Source organism: Zonotrichia albicollis, chromosome 20, assembly GCF_047830755.1.
Source record: "Zonotrichia albicollis isolate bZonAlb1 chromosome 20, bZonAlb1.hap1, whole genome shotgun sequence".
Taxonomy (NCBI): Eukaryota; Metazoa; Chordata; class Aves; order Passeriformes; family Passerellidae; genus Zonotrichia; species Zonotrichia albicollis.
In genome coordinates this window covers 8791647-8819355 of record NC_133838.1, presented here as the reverse complement: position 1 = coordinate 8819355, position 27709 = coordinate 8791647, and the positions used below count along the sequence as shown (strand labels likewise).

General features: G+C 49.6%; 1 protein-coding gene across 2 annotated transcripts in view; it reads right to left on the bottom strand.

Annotated features, from left to right (window-relative positions):
- The window catches only part of GRIK3 (glutamate ionotropic receptor kainate type subunit 3), a 123963-nt gene extending 99447 nt beyond the window's left edge, over window positions 1–24516 (bottom strand). The window contains exon 1 of one of the 2 annotated variants that reach the window (XM_074555879.1): window positions 23976–24516. In XM_074555879.1, the coding sequence (XP_074411980.1) occupies window positions 23976–24090 (115 nt within the window). In that variant the 5' untranslated portion in view covers window positions 24091–24516. The remainder of the gene's footprint in view (window positions 1–23975) is intronic. The other variant, XM_074555880.1, reaches the window with a different exon arrangement.
- Window positions 24517–27709: the final 3193 nt, after the last annotated feature.

Sequence of the window (27709 nt, the reverse complement as noted above, 5' to 3'; positions counted from 1 at the left end):
CCTGATGCTCCTACACAAAAGATGATTCTCCTGCTGTAAGTACCTTAGCCTGTCTTGGAGCTCCAGTGTTTTCCTGTCCCCACTGAGGCTTTTGGTTCTTACTGGTGTTTTTTGGCAGCCCGTAGCCTGGTGAGAGCCCTGCAGGACCAGGTTCCTGCTCTACCTGGGGACAAGGAGCTCTCACTCTTTGACATGCTACTGCTTAGAAACCATCACTGCTCAGAGGGAAGGAAAAGTCCCTAGTGGGGAACTGCTTTGTCCTGCCTGTGTTTCATCAGCTGCACAGCTCTGAATCCATTTGCTTCATTTGTTCCCAAAATGAGCTGCATTGTTTCGCAAAGCAAGTTTACCAGGGATAGACAAATTACCAAAATTTACTAACTAACATAAACCACCTGCGTACACAAACTTACTTTTCCTCTAAATAAAGGAACACCTGGCACTGTCTGGCTTCCAGGGGTCTGCAAATGTTGTTCTTTAAATATTTCTTCGTGTGCTTGCAGACGTTTGCACATCGACCTCCCTGGAGCTGGGAACTCCAGGAGTGCAGGGATGGAGCACAGGCTCTAATTTTAGGTACAGAAATGTGAAAGATTGAGCTAAATGTGGCAAAGCCTCCTGTACAGCCTGAGGTGGGAAGTGAGGCTCAGGAGAAGCTCCTGAGGGATTCCTGTGCCCCTGGATGGCTGAGGGCAAACAGGGAATTGCCCCAGGGCTGGATTATAGATAGGAAAATAAATGTTACCTGGTTTCTTCTCTACTAATCCCTGACCCTCATTTTTGTTCCCAGTTTAGTTCCCATTGTAGTAAGCCCACAGGATTTGGGCTGTGGCAAGCTGGATCTCTGTGCCTTTATGCACAGGGAAAATAAATGTATGGACAAAGGGAGCGGGTGCTGCTGGCACAGACCCACGGGGCTCTGGGATCCTGGAGAGAGGCTTTGCCTCTTTCCAATAGTATGGTGTAAAAACCAGCCAGTGCTACCTCATGGGCTGAGACAGTGGCTGTAAACACAGCTCAGGGTGCAAAATGAGGGTGTAGGAAAGGTTCTGACCTTGTCTCCTATGTGCAGGGGTTGGACAGAGCCAACTTGGCCCCTGTCACCATGTGCTGCTGCCCCGCTGGCTGCACTAAGCCCAGATTGCTGCACATCTGCTCACTGCAGGCTCCTGACCTTCCCCTCCCACCTCCTGCAGCATTTCAGGTTTCCAGAGCTGCCCACAGCCCTCTCCTGGAGACAAACACATATCAGCAGGGCAGAGCTCCTGGCTGGAGCATCTGTGCCCTGCCCAGTGACCCATGGAGGAGAAGCTGGAGCAGGTCTGGGTGCTCAGGCTGTGCTGCCATCACCTCCTTAGCATGGACAGAGCCAGACAGAGATCCAGATGTTGAGCAGCTGCAGAGGGCACGCACAGAAGGCTGGCTGGTGGGAAGAGACTCTTCTGCAGGGGCACACAGGTGGCTCCTGATCCCTCCCAAGTTCTCCAAAGCAGCTGCCCAGGACTGCCAGCACACAGCAGAGCTGCAGCCCTCAGCTGCTGGAAAGACAATCCCAATTCCACTGAAAAGTTCATTGTCACAGACATCTTTTATGAAAAATCCTTTCCTGAGAGGAAAGCTGAGAGGCCTCAGGAACAAAATGTAAACATTGATTATCTGCTGCTGTGGAATGCAACAGGTGCATCTGTGATTGGTCTCATGTGGTTGTTTCTAATTAATGGCCAATCACAGTCCAGCTGTCTTGGACTCTCTGTCCGAGCCACAAACTTTTGTTATCATTCTTTCTTTTTCTATTCTTAGCCAGCCTTCTGAGGAAATCCTTTCTTCTATTCTTTTAGTATAGTTTTAATATAATATATATCATAAAATAATAAATCAGCCTTCTGAAACATGGAGTCAAGATTCTCATCTCTTCCCTTGTCCTGGGTACCCTCAAACACCACCACACAGGAGAAGCATGGGGAGCCTGGCAATGCCCACACAGGAGCTGCCCACAGGCTGGCCATGCCCTCATTTGATTAATTAGCACACGGATTTGGCTCCAGCACCAGCCCCTGTACAGAGCAGCCAGGCTGGGGGAAGCCAAGTCCCCTTTTCTGTGTCTCTGGCAGCCAATTACTCATTTCCAGTGCGACAGTCTGTTCCTAATTTGGCCAGTCAGGGGTTGTTGAAGGAAATAATGCAGCAATGTCCTCTCAGAGGGAGTCTCAGAAACAATATTCTAAGAGACAAGAGCAAATTAATGCAAGTCTGTAATGTTTACCAGCCCCTGTCACTGCCCATGCCTGAAGGACTGACTATTAACACCTGGTCAAGAAGAAAATCTTTCTCTGCAGATTTTTTTTAAAAGGCATCAGGGATGATATTGAGGTGCATGAAAATAATCTGATTAGTATGATGTCTCCTTGAAACATTTCTGAAATGTGTGAAGTGTTACTTTTACTGCAGGGTTCTTTTCCTTCACATTGTGGAAATCGAAGTGCAGAACAACACAAAAAGCAGAGATCCTTACCACACAGAATAATGAGGCCATAAAACCAAACAATAAACTTAAATAATTTACCATAAATATCGAAAGCTCTGAAATTATTCTCTACATTAACTGCCTATGTTTCAAATGATCTTTGCATTCACCATGTCACAGATGGCAACATCAGACAAGAGAGTCCTTGACAAAATCTCGCTGTAATTATTCTTTCCACAGCTGCAGTTATTTTAATGCCTTTTCAGTTAAGCTGAAAGAGACGCACACGTTTTATAAATAAGGGCTTTTAACCAGTTTGACAATGAACCATTTGAAACGTAGTGTGAAGAAGAAAAAAAAAAGAAAAACCAACCCAAAAACTTTCACTGCATCTTGAAACCTGGGAGAGGAACTGTGAGGACTTGGAGCAGAAAGACAACCAGTCTTTCTACAGCAATACTTAGCAATTAAGACCAAAATTATGTTGATTGTGATGGTCTGAGATAGCTGTTACTGGCAACTTTCAGACTTGCTCAGACACAATGCAACAATTACGTTTATTTTGGCTGGCAGCTCCGAGAAGTCTTTTCTCCATTGACAAACTGCCCCTCAAGGACAGGCAGGGACTGACTCAGGAGGAAAATACAGCTTGGGTGAGGCCAAGGTTACACACTGCTCAACACCAAAGTGTCCAGCTGCAGTCTAGGTTTGGATGGCTTTTCTTGCATGTTCTGGCTTTTTCCAATGTGCTTTAAACCATTGTGGAGGGTCCTTCTCCTCAAAGAGCACCACAAACCCATGGCCATTGTGGAGGTCCCTCTTCCCAAAGAGCACCACAAGCCCTGGTGTGCTTCAGCACCTCAGGAAAAGCAAACTCCCTTTGGAGCTGTCCTGAATCACAGAATCACAGAATGACCCAGGTTAGAAAATATGATTAATATCACCCAGCCGAACCCATGCCCTAACACCTCCCCATCAGCTAAACCCTGGCACTCAGTGCCACCTCCAGTCTGTTTTTAAACTCCTCCAGGGATGGTGACTCCATCCCTCCCTGGGCAGACAATTCCATTTCCCAGTCACTCTTTCAGTCAGGAATTTCTTTCTAACATCTCACCTAAACTTCCCTTGGTGCAGCTTAAGGCTATGTCCTCTCCTTCTGTCACTCCCATGCGCTCAGAGCAGTTGGGGAGTTTGGGACATATCAAACAGCACAGCTGAAGACTCCAACAGGGATAAAAAGTTGAGCTGAAGCACCAAAATTCATTTCCCATGGGAGTTTGTGGAAGTGTAGCCAAGCACAGCAGCCAGTGGGGCTCTGGGGAATCTTCATTCCTGCTCCCAGCTCTCTGGAGAGCCTGCAAACACCTCTGCCCTGAATCCATGTTTCAGGAGCCTCAATGAGTGGCCTTATTTTTTAAAGCTCTGAGCACTCAACAGCTCTTGTGGAAAACAAAAGGAGCTGAATCCTCTGGAAGTGAAGTTCCCCCGCTCCCAACAAGTTGCAGCTGCTTCTCCTTCCCACCATAAGCTGTCAGTTAGTTTAAAAGAAACGTGTGGAGATGCAGCTAAAGCAGTGGGAGCTGTACTGGGAGGCTATTTTCCTGTTTAAACCAAAAAAAAGAAGAAATGAAAGAGCGGGAGATCGGTGGGAGGTTTTTCACTCTGGAATCCTGGCAAGCTTTGGTGTACAAAGAGGACGTGGCAGTCTCCAAGGCTTGTGGACTGGGGAGGCCTGATTAATGGGGGTTATTGTCAGGGAGGCCTGGCTTTTATGCTCAACACTGAAAGGCACCAACCCTCAAAGTATTCAACATCACACAATGTCAGATTGTGTGCAGTTAGCCTCAGAAAACAAACGTGTTCTCTCTCTATAGGATTATAGAGCATCCATCAGTGGCTGGCATTAAATACCACCCAAGTGTATGTAATTACTGATACGTGAAATCTAAACATCATTTTAAAGCTGTTGGAACAACAAAAAACACCTGGAGGTTTCTGTTTCCCTTTCACTTTGAAACATCCTTCCTTTCCTAACCAAAATGCCAGGCAACAGCCTTCCCTGGCCCATGTATCCTGGATTTCTGACATGTGGCTGCATCAGCCACCACACCCAGGACTGGGACCATTCCCTGTCAAAACCTCCCTTGATCCTCTTGTTAGATTCAGACTGCAAACAAAATAAAACTGCAGAGCTGAGAGGGTGTGGGAAATGGATTTGTAGAGAATGTAGAGAGATGGAGAGCACCTCTCAATTACCTCATCTCTAAATCAAAAAAACCCCTTAATCCAACAAGAGAGGGACACAGGATTTTTATGAGATGCTATGCACTGAGTTCTTGGGCAGCTCATAAACCTGGGCTGGCCTAAAAATCCCCTGTAAAACCCAAAGAGCTGCTACACACAGATCACTCTGTCCTTGTTGTATCAATTCTCTGTGGGAGAAGGGTTTGGTTCACTCTGGGGCCTGGACAGTGACCCAGGGAGCAGAGGGATCTCCTATCCTGCCTTCCTTGCGCTGCACTGCAGGATCAGCCACACAATTAAGAGCTATATTTAAGCACTTGAACAAACAAGCTCCACTCCTGAAAGATTCAGGCATGCCTCGTGGGGTCCCTCTGTTCCTCAGTTTGGAATCTCAGGCTGATAAATTAAAAGCAAAAGAATCACTTATACAAATTAACTTCACATCCCGCCACGGAGCGAGCACAAAGCTGCTGTCACTTCTGATTTCAAACAGCCTTGAATTAAAGGGGGCTTGGATTATTATTTTTTATTTGAGAGAAGCAGAGCAGCCACTTGGTGGGATGGCAAGCAGCTGGCTGCAGACAGATGTCTGAGAGCTCTTGCACAGAGCCAGCCTGGCACGGGGCAGGGTGACCACACCAGCATGGCACTGTGTGCCAGGTTTATGATTCCCAGCAGGGCACTGTGATTTATGATTTATAGTTCCCAGCATGGCACCGTGTGCCAGGTTTGTGATTTCCAGCTGTGGAGAGGCCAGGGCAGAGCAGGGCAGGCCGTGTGATGCTCAGGCACAGAGCAGGATTCCCAAGGTTCCCATGAACATCAGGCAGCTTTCTGGCCTTGGTGCACCTTCCAAGGCCGCCCTTCCACATCAGAACTTGCTGCCCTTCCACATCAGAGCTTGTGGCCAAAGCTGGAGGTGGCTCCTGCAGGGCAGGGCCTGCTGCTGATTCCCATGGCAGTGCTGAAGCCAGAGCTGCTGGGATGGGCAGCTGCCTCTGAAGAGCACCCTTGAGCTGGGACATTCCAGTCCTTGGAATCCAGAATCATAAAGTGTCCATGGTCCAAACTCTCTCCCAGAGAGGAGGAGAAGATTGAAGCCATCCCATATGGAGTGGGAGAGATTCCCCAGGGCCTAAGAGCCCTGTGGGGTCAAGGCCCTGCTGATCCAGCCCCACAAAAATCCAGTCTCACTCAGACTCAGCTCCACATGGAGCAGCCCCACATGGACCCAGCCACAAATGAACTCAACCCCGAATGGACCAACTCCACATGGACCCAGCCCCACATGGACACAGCTCCACATGGAACCAGCCCCACACAGAACTGGCCCCAAATGGACCCAACCCCACATGGACCCAACCCCAAAGAGATCAGCCCCACATGAACCAGCCCCACACAGCCCCAACCCCAAATGGATCAGCTTCAAATGGACCCAGCCCCAAATAGACCAGCCCCAAACAGATCCAGCCTCACACAGACCAGCCCCACACAAACCCAGTCCCAAACGGACCCAACCTCACATGGAACCAGCCCCACACAGAACCAGCCCCAAATAGACCAGCCCCAAATGAACCAGCCCCACATGGAACCAGCCCCACACAAACCCAGCCCCGAAGGGACCAGCCCCACACAGACCCAGCCCCACACAGACCCAGCTCCATGTGGAACCAGTCCCAAATGGACCAGCCTCACACAAATCCAGCCCCAAAAGGACCCAAGCCCAAACTGAAGAGCCCCACACATACCTAGCCCCAAATGGACCCAGGCCCAGGCTCACATGCAGCAGCTCCACGCTGCCACTGTGTCATTCCAGGATGAGCCTGGCACCACTGACAGGCAGAATCCTCCATCGTGTGGGTCTGGCTGAGGAGCCAAACAATTGGGAGCTCATTACAGCCTCCCTTTTAATTAAGTGCCTCAAATAGGATGTAATTGCAATGTAATAGCACACGCTATTGTACATTAGTTAAATACAAAGGGATTATTAAGAGTATGTTTTAAAGGCTTTCCAGTACTGGATTGAGTAAACAGTTGCTAAATTTCGATAAATAACTTTTAAAATCTACATTAAATAAGCAGTTAAGTGTATTTAGGATACTCTTTTATTTTTTTATTCCCCAGAATTGCTCCTGTCAGATAGTCCTGGGTTATAATCTCAGTATTTCACTGGTAATAGGGCTGTGCCTGCTCAAATCTGTTTGCTCTGCCTCAAAGATCCTGCTGGGTGTGGCAAGCTCAGCTACTGACATCTGCAGGCTCTAAACCCTTCCCATCCCCACAGCCCAGTGGAGCTGCTGGTGTGCTCAGCCCTATTTTACAAGTACAGAATTAAGGAAAAGAAGAGCAAAGCCATTTGTTCAAAGCCATGCAGGGAGTCTGTAATAGAGCAGAAGAGGAGCCAACAACAGATCAAAAACGATTCCTCTAAAAATAAGGCTTTGAAAATCCATAAAGGAAACGTGGCTCTAACAAAACTCTCTGTTACGATCAAAAATGCAATTAGTCATTAGTGACTTTGGTAATGAATGTACAAATGTCCCATGACCCACAAAATCTAACAAACATCTCCATCCATTTGCTGCTTGTACCCAGGGGATGCCAGCTGGGCTGACAGCAGTGGGTGGGGAGTACTGAGTGGTCCCTGGGGGCAGCTTTTGCCTCTTTTGCACCAGAAAAGGCTGTCCAAGGTTGCACATCACAAAAAAGGAGGTGTCATCACCCTGGGAGTCACGGCCAGGAATAATTTAGAGCTCCCTTAACCTTTGTAAGGCTGATCTTGAGCTCCCTGCTGCTCTCTGCAGCCAGGGTGTTCCTGCTGGGAGTGACTGGAGCATCCCTAGGAGGAAAAGGGTAAAAGCTGCTGTCCTGTCAAGTGGCATAGAGGCCCTGGTGGCATTTGGGGACAGGACACAATGAGGGGCACAGCTGAACTGTCAGGGAGGGTGCAGGAGCAGCGATGGCTGCAGAGGGACCCCTCAGTGTCTCAGGGTCTCTACTGCTCACAGTGACCACAAGATGTGTTAGAAAGTCTCTTTTCTCAGCCTGGTGCTCAAAGAAGGAGTCAGAACTCTTCAGTTCATGGTCTCAAGTTCTTTATTGTTTCTTATCTATAGAATTCTTTCTCCTGTCCAACCAAGGTCCACTCAGCAAGACAGACAGAGGCACGGCACTCTGCCTGCCCCCAGGGCAGTGTTGTTATCTTTTTATATAAAGAAACTACATGTACAATATTTACAGTTACTTTCCAATGCCTATCACCTATGTTAGACAGTGAGCTTCTACTCTAGACCAATCTAAAAGTGCCACCATCACAACAGAAGATGGAGGCCAGGAAGAAGAAGGAGAAAGGCTGGACATGCCCAGATTCCTCCATCTTGTTCCCTGAACCCCCATTCTAAAAACCCCAAAAATCTATTTTTTCACCCTGTGATAAAACCCTTAAACTGTTTTGGCTTGCAAATCCTCATATAAGGTTGGTAACTTTTTCCATGGGTCATAATCAAAGTCACAGGGGCATTTTGGGCTCTGTGCCAGGGTCTCTGAGCCCCCTGGCAGGGTCCTGGCAGTCCAGGGCAGACAGAGGGATGTTCTGAATTCCAACATCAGTGATGCTGAAAAGCCACCGTGTGCTGGGGCTGGGACAGCTGCACTGCCCTGGAGGGCTCCAGGGTGGCTCAGCACAGGCAACCAGCTCTGGGTGATGGGAGTGTGAAAAATGTGTATTTTATGATTGGCTTTTCGCAAATATTCAACTGAATATTATATGTGTTGTGTTAGAAAGTGATGATGCATTAATTATCTTAAGCAGTGTGTTAAATATAGTTTTAGGTTATAACATAATATTAAAAAAGAAACTAAGCTGTGTAAGATACTTTTTTTTAGAGAGGGCTCGCACCAAATAGCAGCCACAGGACACCTGAATCTTTCAGAGAAAGGGAATTTATTGCACCATTATCAGCAGAAACGAACTTCTTCCTGCCTTGCTCAGCTCTGAAGACGCCATCAGGATTCAGAGGAAGAAGCTGGCACTGACCAGAGAGAATCCTGTGTTTGAATGGGATTTATGCATCATGTATGAGGTGTATGAATATGCAACAGGCTGTTGTCTTTAAGGGTTAATCCCCTGTTAACCTGGGTCCTTTTTTGAGTTTATTTTGCCCAGAAAAGGTACCCAGTCTGTCCATAACTCTTTGTTTCTATTGTATTGTCTTAAATCCCAATTGTCCAAATTTTTATTACTCTAATTATATTACTATTTTTATAACCATTTTATTACTATCAAACTTTTAAAATTCTAAAAAGAAGTGATTAGCATTTTTCACAGGAGCCACCAGGCAAGCTCGGGCCACTGAGCCCCTGCTGGGGAGGTTAAAACCTCCCTAAAACCTCTCTAAAACCTCTCTCAAACTCTCTAAATCTTGCCCCTGCTCCCATCTCCATGTCCAGAGCTTCCTGCTGCTGTTCTCCCCCTGCAAAACAGAAATCTCCTTTCAGAAGTGTCACCTCCCCCTGTTGCACGCTGCTGAACAGGTAACACTAATGAAGGAGCGGAGAAGTCAGAACTCTTCAAGCAAGTGCTCTGAAAAATTAATGAGAAGCAGCAGAAGAACATAAATAATCCGTGCTCCCCATTAGAGGTGGTTAGCACCTTTCTAGTGATCCAGGGAAAACCTGCCCAGGCACCACCATTCCCCTTTGGAATCACTGTCCTGTGGATTTTGTCAGCTGGAGTCAAAGGACAGTTAACCCTTTAACACCTGAGCTATTTTGAAATAATTATTGTTAATCTAAATCAAAAGTGACAGCTTAACTGGTGGCAGAAATGGATATATATATATATAAACCAAAATGAAGTTGCATAGCCTCAGAGGAAAAATCATTAGCTCCCTGGTGGGTTTACAAGTAATTTGCCAGCAATAAAAATGCAAAAACACATTTTGGTGCGCAATGATCATAAATAATCCTCGGACAAGATTTCTTTCCAGGACTCACAAGTCCACTCCCTTAATGGCAAGTTTTATTACCCTGGTTTCTCTGTGTTCCGTTACAAAATGTTGCTGTCAGAACAATTTACGAATTACAGCCCTGTTGGTATCAACTTCCATAATTCATATGGAAATTGGTTTCCCCACAAACCCTCACAGAGCACAAAGAGTCGTGTAACCACATAGAATGACCTTAATAACACAGAATATAGAGACCTATAACACAAAATATAGAGGTGCCTGGGCCAGCATTAAATATCCATGGTCACCAGGCTGGAGGGAAACTTCCCTTTAAATCATGTGCACATAGTGGTGGGGTCAGTGTGGGTGCTGAGTGTCACCCGTGCTGTCACCCAGGCTGGTGGCACCTCACAGCATCTTTAGGAAGCCAGGAACATTCTGGGGGTGAAGTGAAAAATTCTCATCCAGCTGCTGAGGAAACTCTGAATTTTCTTAAAATTCAGCATTTTCTTAAAATACCAGGAAGTACAGCTTGTTCAGGATTTCAGCTGTGCTCATCTCTCTTCCCTCCACTTTTGAGGCCTGGGGATGAGGAGCAGCTGAGATGAAAGTCACAGAGGGAGTGGCTGTGCCAGGGGCACCAAGTGTGTCTGTGATCCTTGGAGTAGGAGAGAGAAGCAAAGGGAGTGACAGTCAATTAAGTGGGAATTGCCTCAGAAAAATTCTAAAATAAATGCAAATCCAAAGTGTAAAGAGAGGGATCTGCAGCTCAGGTTGGATTTTGGGTGTTCTGAGCCATTGCTCTCCCTTCAGTAGGAAGAAATGGGTGCAGCAACTGAAATTGCCACATTTCATAGATGAAGTTGCACTGCAGAAAAGAAAACCACTCAAATAGAAAACACTGCATTAATGTCCAAGAAAATTAGGTAAAGATGGTTCTAACTATTTTATTTACTGATCCTTTATAAATACATGGGCACACACCCAAAGTCAGTTCTGGCTATTGCAATACACCACAGGGTAGAAGGCAGCTGCTCAAAGAACTGAGCATTTCTTGTATTCAACACCTCATTTGTAACTTTAACCTAAAGGAAATTTGATAAATCGTGCAGGGACAAGCCCTCCATTTTAAAAAATATTATCAGCTTCATCTAAGATTTTGCAACACCCGTTCTGGACGACCCTTTTGCCATCACATAGATGAATAGGAGAGAAAACTGCAGATCCTATTTCCATTCAAATATTATGAGCCAAGCTGAGATGCCACCCTGAAGCAAAACATCCAGGGTCTTACTTTGAATTTTGTCTAAGCAAAGATGACAAAAACTGCTTTTGCAAGAAGAAAAGTGCATAAAATGAGGAAGAAAATGGTTTTCTTTCCCTATAAAGAAGGAGCAGGTCCTTAAGATTTTATAGACCAGAGATTTAAACCAAGAACACCCTTTTTACAGGTCCCTGGTTCAGCTTAAAATGGTAATGGCATTGCTGCTGAAAGAAGCAGCACCTGGAGCTGCAGGAGGTGCTGGGCTCTGCAGAACTGCTTGGATGGGAGGGAAATGGATTCAGAGGATTCTCCTGCAGGTTCTTTTCTCTTCTCCTCCCATCCCAGGGACATTCTGGAGAGCTGCTGTCACCAAGGGAAGCAGGACAGCAGCACCAGATCCTACTCATGGGAGATCCATGAGGCTCTGCCACACCACGAGGTTTTCAGTCTGTTAAATTCTCAACTTTTGAAGAGATGGTTCAAATCAGGAAAATCCCATCTCTGTGCCAGACAGTTAAAACTGAAAGTAATTAAGGCAAAAATCTTTTCCTGCACAGAAAGTACCTAACATGTGGCAATAGCAAAATCATCAGCGTTTCTGCCGTCCTAAGCCCAAAAAACAAATTGGATTTTGAATGGAACAATGACATTTGTGTACAACTTATCTTGACCTCTGAAAGTAATGGCATTTTGTCTCCAATTCTACTGCTAATTGCAAATGCTGGATTCTGAATATTCACATTTGAGAGGGATTCATGGCTTGCTTGTCTCAGAAATCTGAATGCCCCCGAGGAGAAGTTCCCATCCTGCAGGAACAGTGTGAGCTGAAGTTCCCAGACCCATTCTCAGAACTGTTTCCTACCCAGCCCCAACCCTAGCATGAACACCCAGACTGTGGGAGGCTGAACCCAGGCTCCTCTTTCCCAACTAAACCACCCATCAGCTCCAGACTTGGCAGCTGTGACTCCTCTTATTCCCTCCTACAGCTCCTTCCCCAGCTCAGCCCTTTCCCGACTCACACATCAAATTCCACATACCCCATTTGTGAAAAATGCCCATTTTATGATTGGCTTTTCACATATATTAAAATGAATATTATATGTGTTATGTTAGAAAGTTCTGCTGTATTAATCTTTTTAAGCAGTGTGTTAAATATAGTTTTAGGCTACAACATAATATTAAAATAGAAACTATGAGATGTAAGATACTTTTCTAACTAGCTCAAGGAATGGATAAGATTATCAAGAAATTCTTTGCACAGAGATAACAGCAAAAAGACATTAAAATCCCAAAGAGAAGAAATATTGCAGGAAGAACCAGGCTCCTTCTACCTCCTATCAGCCCCTATGGAGCCAAACCATGATTTACAAGATGAAGGGGGAGAAATTGACAATAAACAGAAAAATCCCTAGTTTGAAAGGAATGTTTGCATCACGTATGAGATGTATGAATGTGCAACAGGCTGTTGCTTTTAAGGGTTAATCCTTTGTTAGTAGACATGCATTTGAGGAAAGGTTTGTAATTCTTTGCTTTTTTATTGTCCTTTATTGTCCTAACTATGATAGCTCAAATTCTTATTGCACTAATATACATATAATATTTTTATTTTTATATTTTCTCTTTGTATATATGTGTATATATGTGTATATGTATATATGTATATATGTATATATGTACATATGTATATGTGTATATGTGTATATATCTATATATATATGTATGTGTGTATATAGTATATTATATATACAATTTATTTTTTATATATTTATTTTTACATATTTATTTATTTAGATACATTTTACTATTTTTCTAACCATTTTGTTACTATTAAATTTTTAAACATTTTAAAACAAGGGATTGGTGTTTTTCACACCAGTCCTTGAGCTGCACAGCACCAATGTACCCCCTTGGCCATGGGGAATCGCACCCCACCTGGGCTGAGCCCCCTCTGCTGGGCCAGGACACAGCTCCAAACCAGCACAGAGACCTCAAAGCAGATTAAGAGCAGTTAAAGCAGCCAATAATGCAGAGAAGAGCAGAGACCAGAGCACGAGTGACCTGAAGCATGATTTGCAGTGAATGTCTTTCCCTCTCATAAATAGGAGAGACACAGTGGGACGATTATCCACCCAGATTTATCTCCTCAGCTCTGTGTATATCCTTCTGTGCTTAAAAATGTCTCACTGCCCTTTGCGTTATTGCATTGCCCTTTACATTCATAGCACATAAACCTCTCAAGTACTGTAAAACTTACAAGGTGTAATATAACGTTGGGGGGTTTCTTTTACACATCATAAACAGAAGTCACTGGGAAAGGAAAGGAGCAAAGAAAGGGAGACATTACTTGGCCTGACAACAGCACAGGAGGAAAATATATATACAAGTATACATATATACACTTAAAATCCCGAGCTGGATTGATTATCTGGCGTTGATGGATCACCTGAATGTGTTACATAGATAAGGAAATTGATTGTTCAATAAATCACTGTCTGCACTAAGAATCCTGTGTTAGAAAAGAAAGGGGAAATATTATAAATCTGTCTCGCACGGGCAATGAAAAAGCTTAAGCTTTTAAGGCTAATCATGATGTACCTTTTGCTGCACATCTGATAAAAGAATATCATCTCAGAGTTCTGCAGTGCTAAAGGACTGGTGTCTGTCCCAAGGCTCTGCAGGGAGGGAACCTCCTTGGCATGGCTGAGGGGCTGTTCTTGGTGCCAGAAGTGGGCAGGGTGATCTGACAGAGCCCTGCTGTCACCCTGATTTTTTAAGATTTTCTAAGCCTTCTGATGTTTCCTTTCTTGTAACAAACTTTCTCCACGTTTCTGTAAATAACTTGTTGTTTTGCATTCTTTTATAGAAGAAGAGAGATTGGATGGGCTGTTGGTGTGTCCAGTGTCATTGGAGAGGTGGCACTCTCACCCTCCAATCCACTGTCACTTTTGGTAATCTATAAATGTTGGAGTCTGAAATTAAACTCCCCTTTTTACCTTAAGAACAACAGTGTTTGTGCATTGTTTTATTTCATGTCCTATAGTGACAGAGCCCCAGGGGTGCATCAGCCCCATCCCTGGCAGTGTCGAGGGCATGTTGGACAGGGCTTGGAGCAACCTGGGACAGTGGAAGGTGTCCTGCCATGGCAAGGGGGTAGAATGAGATGATCTTTGATGTCCCTTCCAACCCAAAGCATTCTGAGATTGTGGACTGAGCTGAGTTTTCATGTCCCTTTCAACACAAAGCATTCTGAGATTGTGGACTGAGCTGAGTTTTGATGTCCCTTCCAACCCAAAGCATTCTGAGATTGTGACATCCAGCCTTGTCTCCTCTGCAGAGCAAGTGTTGAGGCTTTTTGTTCCATTCAGAACAGAATCCACCCCGTTCCCAGCACAAAACTTCTGCTGCAGGCAGGAAAAATCCCCGTCAGCCCAGGCAGGCACGGTGTCTCGCAGGGGGTGGAATTTCAAATCACTGCGGTGACTTCCCTCAGAGCGCTTCGGATTCACTGCAAAACTAACCAACGAGTCTAACACCTCAGTCCCCACAGACAGCCGTAACTCAGCTAAATTTGTGGGTTATACCAGATTTTATTTACTGCTTCATCCTGGGAGAAGAGTGCGAGCTGACAGCCGTCTATTCATTAGAGTGGGGGAGCCGCCCACGGCGCCGCCGGCTCTCTCCCCGTACATTCCACGGCTCTAATCGAGTTTGGGCTCTGCAGAACCAGCTCTGTTATTTTGGGAATGATGTACCTTCCTACTCACCTGGGAGCTGGGGAGTTCAGAGATCTCCTCTGTTCACCCCCAAGTCCCCAGTGGGAACAAAGGAAATATCAAAACCATCAGATGTCATTACGAGTTGAGTGCCAGGGCAGGCAGTGGCCTCATCCCAGTTCTTACTGGAGGCAGGGACCACCATTTCCACCCAAGTTGCTGCTTGCAGGTGCCAAGGAGAAATTGGACTTTGTCACAAAAGCCTGTGTAACACTGAGTGCTCCAGTCCCAGGGGAGCTGGGTACCCCTTAGAGGGGATCCCCAGTGCCCAATTTCCACAGCAATGAGCAAAGTGCAAAGCCCAAATTCACTAATTTATCTGAACACTTATGTAATTTTAAGTCTTTGTTTTATGCCTTTGGTTTATCTGTCTGTTTAAAAACTTCTCCCAATGTCCCCACAGGATCCGTGCCTTTGGAAGCCCAGTCCCTCCTGCTGCTTTCCAGGTCACGCTGCTGTGCTGAATGTCCCAGGCACAACAAGCTGACACAGAATGTGCCAGTTGTTCCCTTATTACTTCCCAATACTTATTTTTATTCTCTGAATCTGACCCCACACTGGGGAGTGCAGCTTGTTGGCTGGGGCACAGCAAAAAAGCCGAACTCTAACGAGGTCCCTGGACTGAAGTATTGAATAATAGAGATACTGTGTGGTGCCCAAGGCTGGTGCCTGCTCTCCTCTCTTCCTGCCAGTGCTGCAGAGCTGAGCAGCGTGGGGGAAGCTCAGAGCAGCTCTGGGGTTGCCTCTGACGCAGGGGTACCCCACGCTCTCCTCAGCCGCTTGCAGCTGAACCGTTTGGCTGATGATCTTCCCTGCCAGAAATAACAGAGCAGTCACATCCGTATTTGTGTGTTCATGCTCAGTCTCGCTGCAGATTTAAAGCACAAGGAGCCAGGTAATGCTGGTGAGGTGAGAGTCTCACAGTGCAAACCTGAGCACTGGAGCTGTGGGTTCCCCGGGGGCAGCACAGCAAAGGGGGGTGAGAGGAGGCAGAAAGGGTTAACAAATGCGACCACAAAGAAAAGCCGGTGCAGGAGAAATGACAAAGCAATGAGCTGAGCCCTCCACCTGCTTTAAGAGCTCTCACTTGTGCTAAGGACCTGCATCTGTTTTAGTCTTTATCACAAGTGGTAAATAGCAGCACATCACCCCTGTTTTCACTGTCAATAACACGAATCGATGTATCAATGCGTGAACCCCCATCCCACTGAAATCCCCTCTGCACCGGCCCACACTGCGACAATCCCTGCCTGGCAAACCGAGCTGGGGCACAGCACTCCTGTTCCTGCCATGGAGCAGCTCTGATCCTCTCGTTCAGCCCTCAGCTCCTCTCAGCCTTCCCCTCTATCCCCACTCCGTGGCTCCGGTGCTTTCAGCTCGCTATCTGCCATTCCCAGAGACTCTGCTGTGCACAGGGAGCAGCCCAGACAGCATCGCGATGAAGCTGCAGCCGAGAGGAGGCGAAGGAGATTGCGAAACTGGTGGAGACACACATTACACCGGATTAGGAGGCTTAATGCTGGCTACAAACACCGCGCCGGGCGGATTTGCCACCGTGTCTCCTCCACGAGAGACTCCAGCATCCCCAGCATCACTGCTGGCACAGCTCGGCGCGAGCGCTGGAGTTCTGCGCTGCTCCGGGAGGAGACTCCAGCATCTCCACAGCTCGGGTGGCACAGCTCTGTGTGAGAGCTGGAGATCTGTGCTGTTTCGGGAGGAGAGACTCCAGCATCCCCAGCATCTCTGCTGGCACCTCTCGGTTCGAGCGCTGGAGATCTGCTCTGCTCCGGGAGGAGACTCCAGCACCTCCAGCACTTCCAGCATCTCCAGCAGTTCAGCTGGCACAGCTGGCACAGGTCTGTTCGAGCACTGGAGATCCGCTCTGCTCCGGGAGGAGACTCCAACATCCCCAGCATGTCTGCTGGCACAGTTCGGTGTGAGAGCTGGAGATCTGTGCTGTTTTGGGAGGAGAGACTCCAGCATCTCCACAGCTCGGTGCGAGAGCTGGAGATCCGCCCTGCCCCTGCAGGAGACTCCAGCATCACATCTGTGCTAGCACAGCTTGGTTCGAGCGCTGGAGATCTGCTCTGCTCTGGGAGGAGGGACTCCAGCATTTTCAGCACTCTGCTTGTATGGCTCGGTGGGAGCGCTGGAGATCCACTCTGCCCTGAGAAGAGAGACTCCAGCATCTCTGCTGGCACAGATACTGGAGATGCTGGAGTCTCCAGCTCTCGCACAGAGAGAGCTGTGCGAGAACTGGAGATTCGTGCTGTTTTGGGAGGAGAGACTCCAGCATTTCCAGCATCTCTGCTGGCACAGTTCTGTTCAAGCGCTGGAGATCCACTCTGCCCCGGGAGGAAACTCCAGCATCTCCAGCAGCTCTGCTGGCACAGCTCCGTGTGAGAGCTGGAGATCTGTGCTGTTTTGAGAGGAGAGACTCCAACATCCCCAGCATTTCCAGCATCTGTGCTGGCACAGCTCTGTTCGAGCGCTGGAGCTCCGCTCAGCCCCGGCAGGAGACTCCAGCATCTCCAGCATCTCTGCTGATCCAGCTCGGTTTGAGCGCTGGAAATCCGCTCTGCCCTGAGAGGAGGGACTCCAGCACTGCAGCTCTGCTGGCACAACTGGCACAGCTCCGTGCGAGCGCTGGACATCAGCTCTGCCTCGGCAGGAGACTCCAGCATCTCCAGTATCTCTGCCGGCACAGCTCCGTGCGAGCGCTGTGGAACCACGCTGCCCCAGGAGGAGATTCCAGCATCCCCAGCATCTCCAGCATCTGTGCCGGCACAGCTCGGTGTGAGCGCTGTGGATCCGTGCTGTTTTGGGAAGAGACTCCAGCACCGCATCCCTGCCGGCACAGCTCGGTGCGAGCGCTGTGGATCCGCGCTGCTCCGCGGAGGGTGCGGAGCCGCGGCGGGGCACTGCCCTCTGCCGATGCGGGGCCCGGCTGGGCGCCAGCGCATATCGCGACAGGCAGGGATGCTGGGTGTCAGTCAGGAGCGCTGATTCCCTGCAAGCGCTGCTCTGTGCCCAAGAGAGCCTCATTGCCCGGGGAAAGGGAGCCAGCTCTGCCGGGGACAGGATGAGTTCAGCGTCGCTTCGGCCAGGCTCTACAGGAACCTTCTCCCAACATCAGCCTCTGCCTGGTTTCATTAATAAATACACCCGAGATGCAGAGATTCGGGTCAGAGAGGGGGATTTGCACCTGCTGGGGGTAAAACCAGAGGTGACACTGCAGTATGAAAGGAGGTGCCACAGGCACGTGTGTCACTGTGTCCCAGGGTGTCAGTGTGTCCCAGTAAGTGTCACAGTGTTCGAGGTGTGTCATTGTGTCACGGTGTCATGGTGTCCCACTGAGTGTCAGTGTGTCCTGGCGTGTGTTTGTGTGTCCCAGGGTGTGCCAGTGTGTCCTGATGAGTGTCAGGGGGTCCAAGGTGTGCCAGTGTGTCCTGGTGAGTGTCAGTGTGTCCCAGGGTGTGTCAGTGTGTCCTGGTGAGTGTCAGGGGGTCCAAGGTGTGCCAGTGTGTCCTGGTGTGTGTCAGTGTGTCCCAGGGTGTGTCAGTGTGTCCTGGTGAGGGTCAGGGTGTCCCAGTGTGCATCACTGTGTCCCAGAGTGTGTCAGTGTGTCCTAGTGAGTGTCAGTGTGTCCTGGTGTGTCTCACAGTGTCCCAGTGTCAGGACATGTACAGCCCCCTCTCTCCACTCACCACCAGCCCCCCAAGGCTCCCTCACCCCTCAAGCCATGCCCACCCCTGCTGCCCCCAGCCCGAAGGTGCCCAAGTGCCCCAAGGTATCAGCCCAGCACGGAGCTGTCTGCTCTGGTATCACTCCTGCCTCATGATAAATGAGAATCTATTCTTTCCTGCTATGTGGTTTGATCTTAATTTCCTGTATGAAGTTCTCGAGAGAATGCCAAGATCAAATAATTAGACTATTCTGCGATAAAGAGTTAACATTGTTATTCAAATGTATTCAGAATTCATTTACCACCAAACAATTTACACTGCCGCCCTCCTATCCTGCTGAAATTACCAGAATGTGTTATCTGACACACAAAGCGTCTCGTGACCTGAAATAACTTTATCAACCATGAAATGCTTGAGCAGTGGGTGCACGGTCACAGAAATGCCCAAGGGAATGCAGCAGAAGCTGCAAAGGCAATAAGTGATTTAAAACCACCCCGCTGCCATCCCCAAAGTACTTTGGCCACTCTGGTCACCAGGCAGAAAAACCCTGGAGCTGCCTTGCTGAGGATTCCCACTCCAGCATTCGTGTCCCCCATGGATGTGCAGCTCAGAGCCCTTGGGTGCTGCCTTTTCAGCCTGGAAAAGCCTGTTTCTGCTTTATTTTTAAAAATACAACTTCATTTGCAGAGTGTGGGAAGGTGGTTTCAAAATAAAATTCCTGACAGGCATAATAAGACTCAGAAAAGCCAATCACACAGAGCAGGATAATTATCCCCAGAATTTGTTTTCTGTGTATTTGTGTAAAATAATCAATGATATTTTTCTCACACGGATTCCAATTTGATTGTATTTTTCTGTGTTACTTGCAAATCATACAAACAATCAATGCTCTGACCCCTTCTCTATGCAAACACAGCTTCGAAAGACACTACAAGAAATAAAATCCGATAAATTCCTCACACAGGGTTGTTTGTTTAAAAGCTTTGCTGGAGACTGATCCTGCTCACAGTGACTTCAGAGATACAGGAGTGGGACTGTCAGACATGCTTGAGGTGGGATTATTGCCACAAATATCAGCAGGAATAGAATCTCTGTAAAATCCTGGCACAAAAGTGAGGACCCAGACGTGGAGGTGATGCCTTTTACAAGGAATAAGGAAAATGAGCCCATTTTCTGGCCTGGCACACTCCTCCTGCAGAGGGGCACACAGCTGGGCTTGAGGTCACCCAAGGGAAGAGTGGGATCCTTCCTGTCCCCTTGCCCACACAGGGGGCACATCAGGGGCATTCCTGGCTGGAGTGGGGTGGCTAAGGGCAATGATGGCAGCAGGGCAGCATGGTGTCACCTCCTCAGCAGCACCTGAGTGCAAACCCACTCAGGATCCCCGAATCCAGTTCCTGAATGCAAACCAACTCAGGACCTCCCAAATCCAGCAGCACCTGAGTGCAAACCCACTCAGGACCCCCTGAATTCAGCTCCTGAATGTAAACCCACTCAGGACCCCCTGAATCCAGCTCCTGAATGCAAATCCAGCTCCTGAGTGCAAACCCACTCAGGACACCCCCAAATCCAGCTCCTGAATGTAGGGTCCCTCAAATCTATCTCCTGAATGAAAACCCACTCAGGACACCTCAAATCCAGCTCCTGAGTGCAAACCCACACAGGATACCCCAGATCCATCTCCTGAGTGCAAACCCACTCAGGACCCCCTCCAAACCCAGCTCCTGAATGCAAACCAACTCAGGATCCCCCAAACCCAGCTCCTGAGTGCAAATCCACTCAGGACCCCCCAGATCCAAATCCTGAATGCAAACCCACTCAGGACCCCCTCCAAACTCAGCTCCTGAGTGCAAACCCACCCAGGACCCCCCCAGATCCAGCCCCTGAGTGCAAACCCATTCAGGACCCCCTGAATCCAGCTCCTGAGTGCAAATCCAGCTCCTGAGTGCAAACCCACTCAGGACACCCCCCAAATCCAGCTCCTGAATGCAAACCCACTTAGGACACCTCAAATCCAAATCCTGAGAGCAAACCCACTCAGGACACTCCAAATCCAGCTCCTGGGTTTAAACTCACTGAGGATCCCCCAAACCCAGCTCCTGAGTGCAAACCCACTCAGGAGCCCCCAAATCCAGCTCCTGCTGCCTGCCCAGTGCCAGGGGTCTGTTCTTTACAATTCACTGATCTCAGCCCATTGGCATCCGATCCTCACCGTGTCTCACTAACACATCATCCCTCAAAAGCATCACTCGGAGGAATTCCTGATGATGCTTCAGCCACAAAATGGGTCTGCTGGAGCCGCCAGTCCTGCTCCACCTATCCCAGCCATGCCGCCCTGCTTTGTTAGGGACGGTGCCACCAGCTCTGCAAAATGGCATCGGGCTCTGTCTGTGTGCTGCTGTTTAATCCGAGTGCAGGGTTAGACAAAGGGGCTCTGCACGTCCCACAAGCCCCTCCTGGCACTGCTTTAGCTGCCATAGTGCAAATGCTCAGCAGCTCCTGGTGCCAGGTGTGAAGCGCCGGGCTCAGCCGCAGTGAGGGCGGGCAGCAGCGCAGCATCCCTCAGCGGGGTGAGCACGGGCAGCTCCTCTCTCTCACCACCACCCTCCTCTTCCTCTGCTCCAAGGCACCTCGGAGCTGAATCGAGCACCCGGGTGGTGTTTTCTGATACGGCGTTTTCAAATATTTAACAGATTGCGTAATAACCGAGCAGCTGTTAAAGGAGCTTCAGATATAAAGTCCTGCAACAAGGCACAGATTTTCTTTGTACATGTGCATGTATAGATTATGTTTAGATGTGTAGATTAAATATTTATATTTTACTGAGGAGAGAAAGAGTGCTTTTGGCTTTTTCTTCCCTTTCTTAGATATCTCTCCCTGTATTTATTTTAATAGTCAGCTTCACAGGGGAAAAAAGAGAGCTTTGAGAAGTTACCTGCTTTCTCTCTGGTTTGATTTTCAGTGCTAAACCAATAGTTACTTAAGTGCTCGGCACTTCTTGGTATAACCTAATAATTAAAATAATTACTTGAAAGCCAGGGCATCTTTGCACAAATTAATGCAGGGCAAGAAGCTGCAGTTTTCCAGTGGGCTGAAAAAGAGGTCACAAAATGATGCCAGTTTTAGCTGAGAAAGAAGGTAAACACAGATCTCCCTGCAGCCCCGATTAAAGCCTTTTCCTGATCTTTTAAGTTTCTTACTTTAGTGATCAAGAAGGTGGCTCGATGAGGGGTTGGCTGTTGTGGGATTTCTCAGCAGGTAAAGGGAAATTGTTCCTGTGGAAGGCACGGCAGTGCTGGCAGTGGCACAGCTGTGCTCCTGCAGTGGGCAAGGCTTCCTCCCTTCCTGCCTGCCTGCCTTCATCCCTCCATCCCTCCCTGCCTCCATCCCTCTTTGCCTCCTCCATCTCTCCATCCCTCCCTCCCTACCTTCATCCCTCCCTCCTTGCCTCCATCCCTCACTGCCTCCATCCCTCCCTGCCTGCCTCCATCTCTTCCTCCTTGCCTTCATCTCTCCCTCCCTGCCTTTATTTCTCTCTCCTTTCCTTCATCCCTCTCTCCCAGCCTCCATCCCTCCCTCCCTGCCCGGTGAAGGGGAGCAGAGCTGCAGCAGACCCAAGTGTTTTCGTGGAGGGCTGGCAGCAGTCTCTGCATTGAAATCTCCTCTGTCCTTTTGTGCAATTGCTTTGAGCCTCGAAAATCCATTTTCAGGACAACTGAGGCACTGAGAGTCGAGACTAAACATCTCCACAGAGCCCCCAGGGATACTCCTGAGTATCCTGAATATTCCCATGAGCCAGGCGAGCCTCAGCAGCCGCCAGCCCTAGCGGCCCCAGCCCATTTCCCCACCAGCATCTGCCACATCTGCAGCCGCCCCTGGCCGCCTCCTCGGAGCTCCATCCTGGCAGCAGCCGGCTCTGGGCACCGAGAATCAGCCTCAGCCCCGCTGCTGCCAAGCCCGAAGCAGGAGGAGCTGCCAGCCCGGCAGCCCAGCTGCCACAGCCCCCCTGCACACACAGCTCATGGTCCCAAAGGGGATCAGAGCCCTGGGACCTGCTGGGGAGGGAAACTCTGCCACTCTGCCTGTCCCCCAGCTGGCCGTGGGGACAGGTTGGTGACACAGGAGGGGGTGTCTCACAACAGGACTGATGCCTCCTCCCCACTCCTGCAGAGCCCTGTCAGCAACCACAACCAGCGTTCCTGGGAGTGGGTTTGTGTGGCACAAAACATTTCCAGCTGTTTCAGGAGGAGGCTGAGCATACTAAACAGCTTGGCTCTGGTGAAAGTTCAGCAGCCGCCAGGGCCCCAGGCCTGGAGGCAGATCCATTAACCTTTTCCACCGATATTCCTGGCACCACAATGTGCACGGGGTAACATCTGCCTGGAGCACCCCAGTCACGGAAGTCTGGGGGATACCAGATGCTCACCCTGCAGGAATCAAGCCCTTGTCCATGACACGATCTGGGCCATGCAGCCACTTCAAGCCGTGCTGGAGGTGACAGTGTTTCACTTCAAAAAGCACCTGTCCCTCAGGAGCAGCATTTTTCTCTTTCTGGCTTTCACATTGCTGCTGTGCAGTTGCACTGGCTTGAGTAAGACACATTTTTTTCCCCCCAGTTAAAATGATTCACAAATCTATTCAATTTTCACTGGTTTCTCTGAGTTAAAATTTGAACTGTCAAAAGGCAGGTAAACCTGTCCTTGTAATTTTTAGTGGGCAGACAGCAAATCCCCGGGAATGTGTACCAATGGCAAAGTGCATGGGATGTAACAGAAATCAGCGCCGTTCTTTACATGACATGATTAAAACAAGTATCTCGTTTAATTAGAAAAAGAAAGATCGCAGACTCATTCCCAGGATGTTATCTGTGCAATTACTTTATGTAACATTATTAAAAATTAATTTTCCCCAGAACCTCAGCAATTTAATGAAACACGCCCGGTCCTCAGCAGCAGCTGCAGCGGAGCCAGCCCACTGGCATCCTCCAGGCAGCGGCACTCGGTCCCCCCGGGCTGTCTGTCCCTTGCTTTGGTCACATCCAGCCCTGGGTCAAAGCAGCCCTGCACAGCACCCTATTGCCGCAGGCTCAACAGCTCTCCTCGCACCGGGTACCGCAAGCAACCGCATCCCCCTCTCCGGGGGCTTGGCATCCTGCATCTCTGTGAGCAAAAATCCTTTTTCTCCAAGGAATCAGCATCCCCTCTCTCGGGGGCTCGGCATCCCCCGTCTTTGCGGGCTCAGCATCCTCCCTCTCCAGAGGCAAAACATTCCTCCTCGCTGGGAGCAAAGCGTTCCCTTCCCCCGGGGAAAGGGACAGAGGGACAGCACTCTCCTCTCCTATTCGCAAGGTGCCCGGGGCGGCTGCTGGCACCGGGAGCGCTTCCCGCTCCGTTCCGGGACACAGCCCCCGCCTCGCCGCCGGCACCTTCCACTCCGGCACCCGGCAGCGCGCCCCCAGCCCCGGACAGCGCATCCTTTCCCCCGGCACCGGACAGCGCATCCTTGGCCAGTGGAACCTCCGCCCCGGCTCCGGACAGCGCATCCCCCGGGCAGCGCGCTCTCCGCCCGTTCCCGAAGTTCTCCCGCAGCCCTTACCGATCCGGATGACATGCGGCATCCCGTGCGAGCTCTGTCCCCAGAAGCCGCCGACCAGGAGCGCTGCCCAGTATTCCCAGAGGACGCGGCGGAGCGCCGGCCAGAGATGGGGCATCGTTGGGTCGGGCTCGGGCCGGGGCGGCCCTACGGCCCCAGGGGCAGCGGGGACAGGAGCGGCTGCTGCTGCCCGGGGCTCAGGAGCGGCCGCTCGGCGCCAGGGCCGGGCGGCTCATGGCACATCTTAGAGCGGCCGCGCCGGCCCGTCCCGCGGCTGCCACAGCTCCGGCCGCTCCCTTCCGCTCCCTGCCGAGCCGAGCCGAGGCGGGCTGTGCCGGGCCGAGCCGTGCGGTGCCGGTGCCGGTCGGGCGGCACCTGCGGAGCCGGGGCTGCCGGTGCGCCCCAGGAGCGGCTCTGTCCCCTCCTACCGCTGATGCGCGGCTCGCGCAAAGCCCCGGAGTGGAGCGTGCACACACCGACACACTCACACCCCCCGACACACACCCTGACACACTCACTCACACCCCCCGACACACTCACACCCCTGACACACTCACACCCACCGACACACTCCCCCTGACACACTCACACCCCTGACACACTCACAGCCCCCGACAGACACACATACCGACACACTCACACCCCCCGACACACTCATACCCCTGACACACTCAGACCCCTGACACACTCACAGCCCCTGACACACTCGCACCCCTCGACCCACACCCCGACACACAGCCCCTGACACACACCCCAACACACAGACACACACCCCGACACTGACACACAGCTGGTCCCCTGGGTCGGGATGCCTCGGCGGGCACTGCGGGGCGGGGGGCGATGGCAAAGGAGTCCGGGGGGTCCCGGCAGCGCCTCTGCTCCCTCTGCCCCCGATATAGCCCTGTCCCGCCGATCGTGTCCCCCAAGCGCTCAGGGCTCCCTTATGCGCCCGGGGTCGCGGTGTCCGCGCCGATGGGCACCGGGAGAGGCCGGGCAGGGCGGTTTGGGGCTGGGGGCGGCATCCCGGGGCCGGGGCCGCTGCAGCAGCGGTGGGAGCGCCCGGGCCGCGCTCCGCAGCCGGAGTATAATGACCTCGGTGACAGAGACAAAGGGATGCCCGTGCCGCGGACCGGGAGCTGCTTTGTCAACGTGCTGGGCCAGGCTAGGGTGAATTTCTTTTTCTTTTTTTGTTTCTCATTTAAATAATTTGATCTATTCCATCATTTCCAATCGTTCCCATTTGCCAGCTGTCTGCTCACTCCAGCCTGGAACAGCTGAAGAGCAAATCTTTAATTTTCTTGCAAACATACTATCACTCTGTATCGGCTCATCTTTTTAATTTTCCTCAGCAAGCTCGGCATGCTGAAACGCCGATCTCCAGAGCCCCATCCCGGAGGAGGTTTTGGGAGCCGGGGTGTGTGGACTGGAGGAGGAACACTGCAATAATACAAGCCATTATTGATGTACAACTGAAAGAGAAGTTGGTGGCTGTCACCTCTGCGGGGAGGTGGACACGCAGGGAATTCCCCATTGCAGTGGTGTTTGGGCTCTGGCTGACGGGACAGCAGCAGTGGGGGATCAGCCAGGGAGTGTGACAACCATCATCAGCACGGAATCATACAGAAAAACTGGAAAAATCCCTGGCTACATGGCCAGGGTAGGACCAGGCCCTCGCAGAGATGCGATGGGAAGGTGCAGCTGTTTCATCACTGTATTGTGGAGGAGGGAAGGTCTCACTCCTTGCTCACCCCCGAGCAGAGCGGCAGAGGGGCTGCTCAGCCCCCTCCAGGCTCGGAAGAGGGGGATGTTGGTGTTGATTGTGGGCAGGGCCGAGGCTCTAGCTCCCAGCCCAAACCTTCCTGCCTGTGCCAAATTGGTTACAGAAAAGAGTGGCTTGTGTAAAGGATATTTTTATCCCTCCTGACACCAGCCATGGATAAGATTTAGCAAAAGGGCATGGAAGAAAATTTCTTTAAATACTGCTTAAGTGAAGGACAGCTGTTTCTGTGAACTTGTTATAAAATTAAATGTCACAACCTGGTGACTCTTTGCACCTGCAGATAAAAAAGCCCCACAAAGCTGTTGGGAGGGAGCAGGTAAAAAGGGCTGTGGCTGTTCTTTGCTCTTTGCAGACTCCAGCACACGGAGCAGAGGTTTGATTTTGTGGAGTGTTTAAATCAAACTGTAGCTGGGAGGAAATATTCTGTTAGTTTGGGATGCTGCTTCCTGCCTTTCTGTCAGCACCAGGCACTGATAATGCTCTGGATCCTACTGCAGAGCCAGCACAAACAGTTTATTTTGTATTAAATTATTTGATTAGTGGCAGATGGGTGTGTGGAGGTCACGGACAGACCTCATCTGCTGCGTGTAGGTCAGAGAGGGCAGGACTGAAATAATCCTGTACCAGAAATTACCACAGCATTGAGCTTGGGCACAGGCAGAGGAGCACTCCAGGGCTGCTCATGGGCTTTCATGGCTTGTCCTTCCCAAAACAACCTGAGGTCATTCAGCAGAGCCACATGGCTGTGTCACCTTTCCTTTGTGTCCTCACACTGTCCCCAGCCCACCCTGGCTGTGTCTCCCTCCCTTTTTGATCCCACACTGTCCCCATCCCATCCCTCTCTTGTGATTTGGCAATTCTCCTCTCTCTGGGCAGCACCCAGGGCTATTCTCTGGCAGGATTACAAAGAGGGCACTTTGGAAACTTCTCTCAGGTGTTGCTGCTTGGGGTTTTTCCCCCATACAAAGACTCAGTTTTCACCCCACTCAATTTCCTTCCTTCTGCCTGGACCCAGACCTGTGAGCAATGACCTTCAGCAGCCAGGCCAGATTTCCCCTGGAGCCAGAGCCAGGCTGTGAAGGACAATTGCAGCACAGGCAGGATGAAAGAAGGAAGATCCTGGGAGGTTGATAGAGCTCCTCATGGGCCCAGAACTCTGGTTTGGTGCTGCTGCACAGGCGAGTGCTGCCCGGTGGGATGCTGGCCTGGGGAACAGAATTTATTTATTAAATTTCATTTATCACCAAGCTGAGTCAGGATTTTCCTCAGGAATCTTTGGCCATGCCTTGAGGACAGCCAAAGGTAGCAGAAAGGCTTTGGATGACTTCTTACAGCAATGCTAAAAATACAAGATATTTGCCCAGTTCATAAGTGCTGTGAAAATAGCTTTAATGTGGTAATTCATCATTTAAGTGTATCAATTAATGCAAACTCTGGTGTATTTATAACTTGTGAACATAGTGTACCAGTGAGGAGAAGTCGATTGGTTATTTTGAGTTTGTTGAGAAGATATTTGGATGTTATTTATTTCGTGCTGCTGTTTTTACTATGAATATGTGTGGTATTTAGAGCTCCAGGTATTACAAAGGTCAGATTTAAAATTGTGTACATCTTATAGGGTTTTTTTTATACACAAAAATTCAGCCCTCTCACCTACAAATAAAGCTGTAGGTTTAAGGATGTTCTCAAGACACTGATTTAAGACTTCTTATTTTTGAGTATGAAAGGGAACCACTTGCAAAAGTGGGAAATAGTGTTGAGGTTATTAATATCTAGAGGAAAATGCTGATTGAAGAAAGACATTTTCAAATCAGACTAATGCTTTAGAGCAGCGGCAGAACTATGAACCTGGCAGAAAGAGACATAAGCATTTCTATAGCCATAGCATTTTTCAATACTAATGAAGAAAAAGAGGCTTCTCTTTATTTCTGTAATGGTATCTAAACTGGTTCGTTGG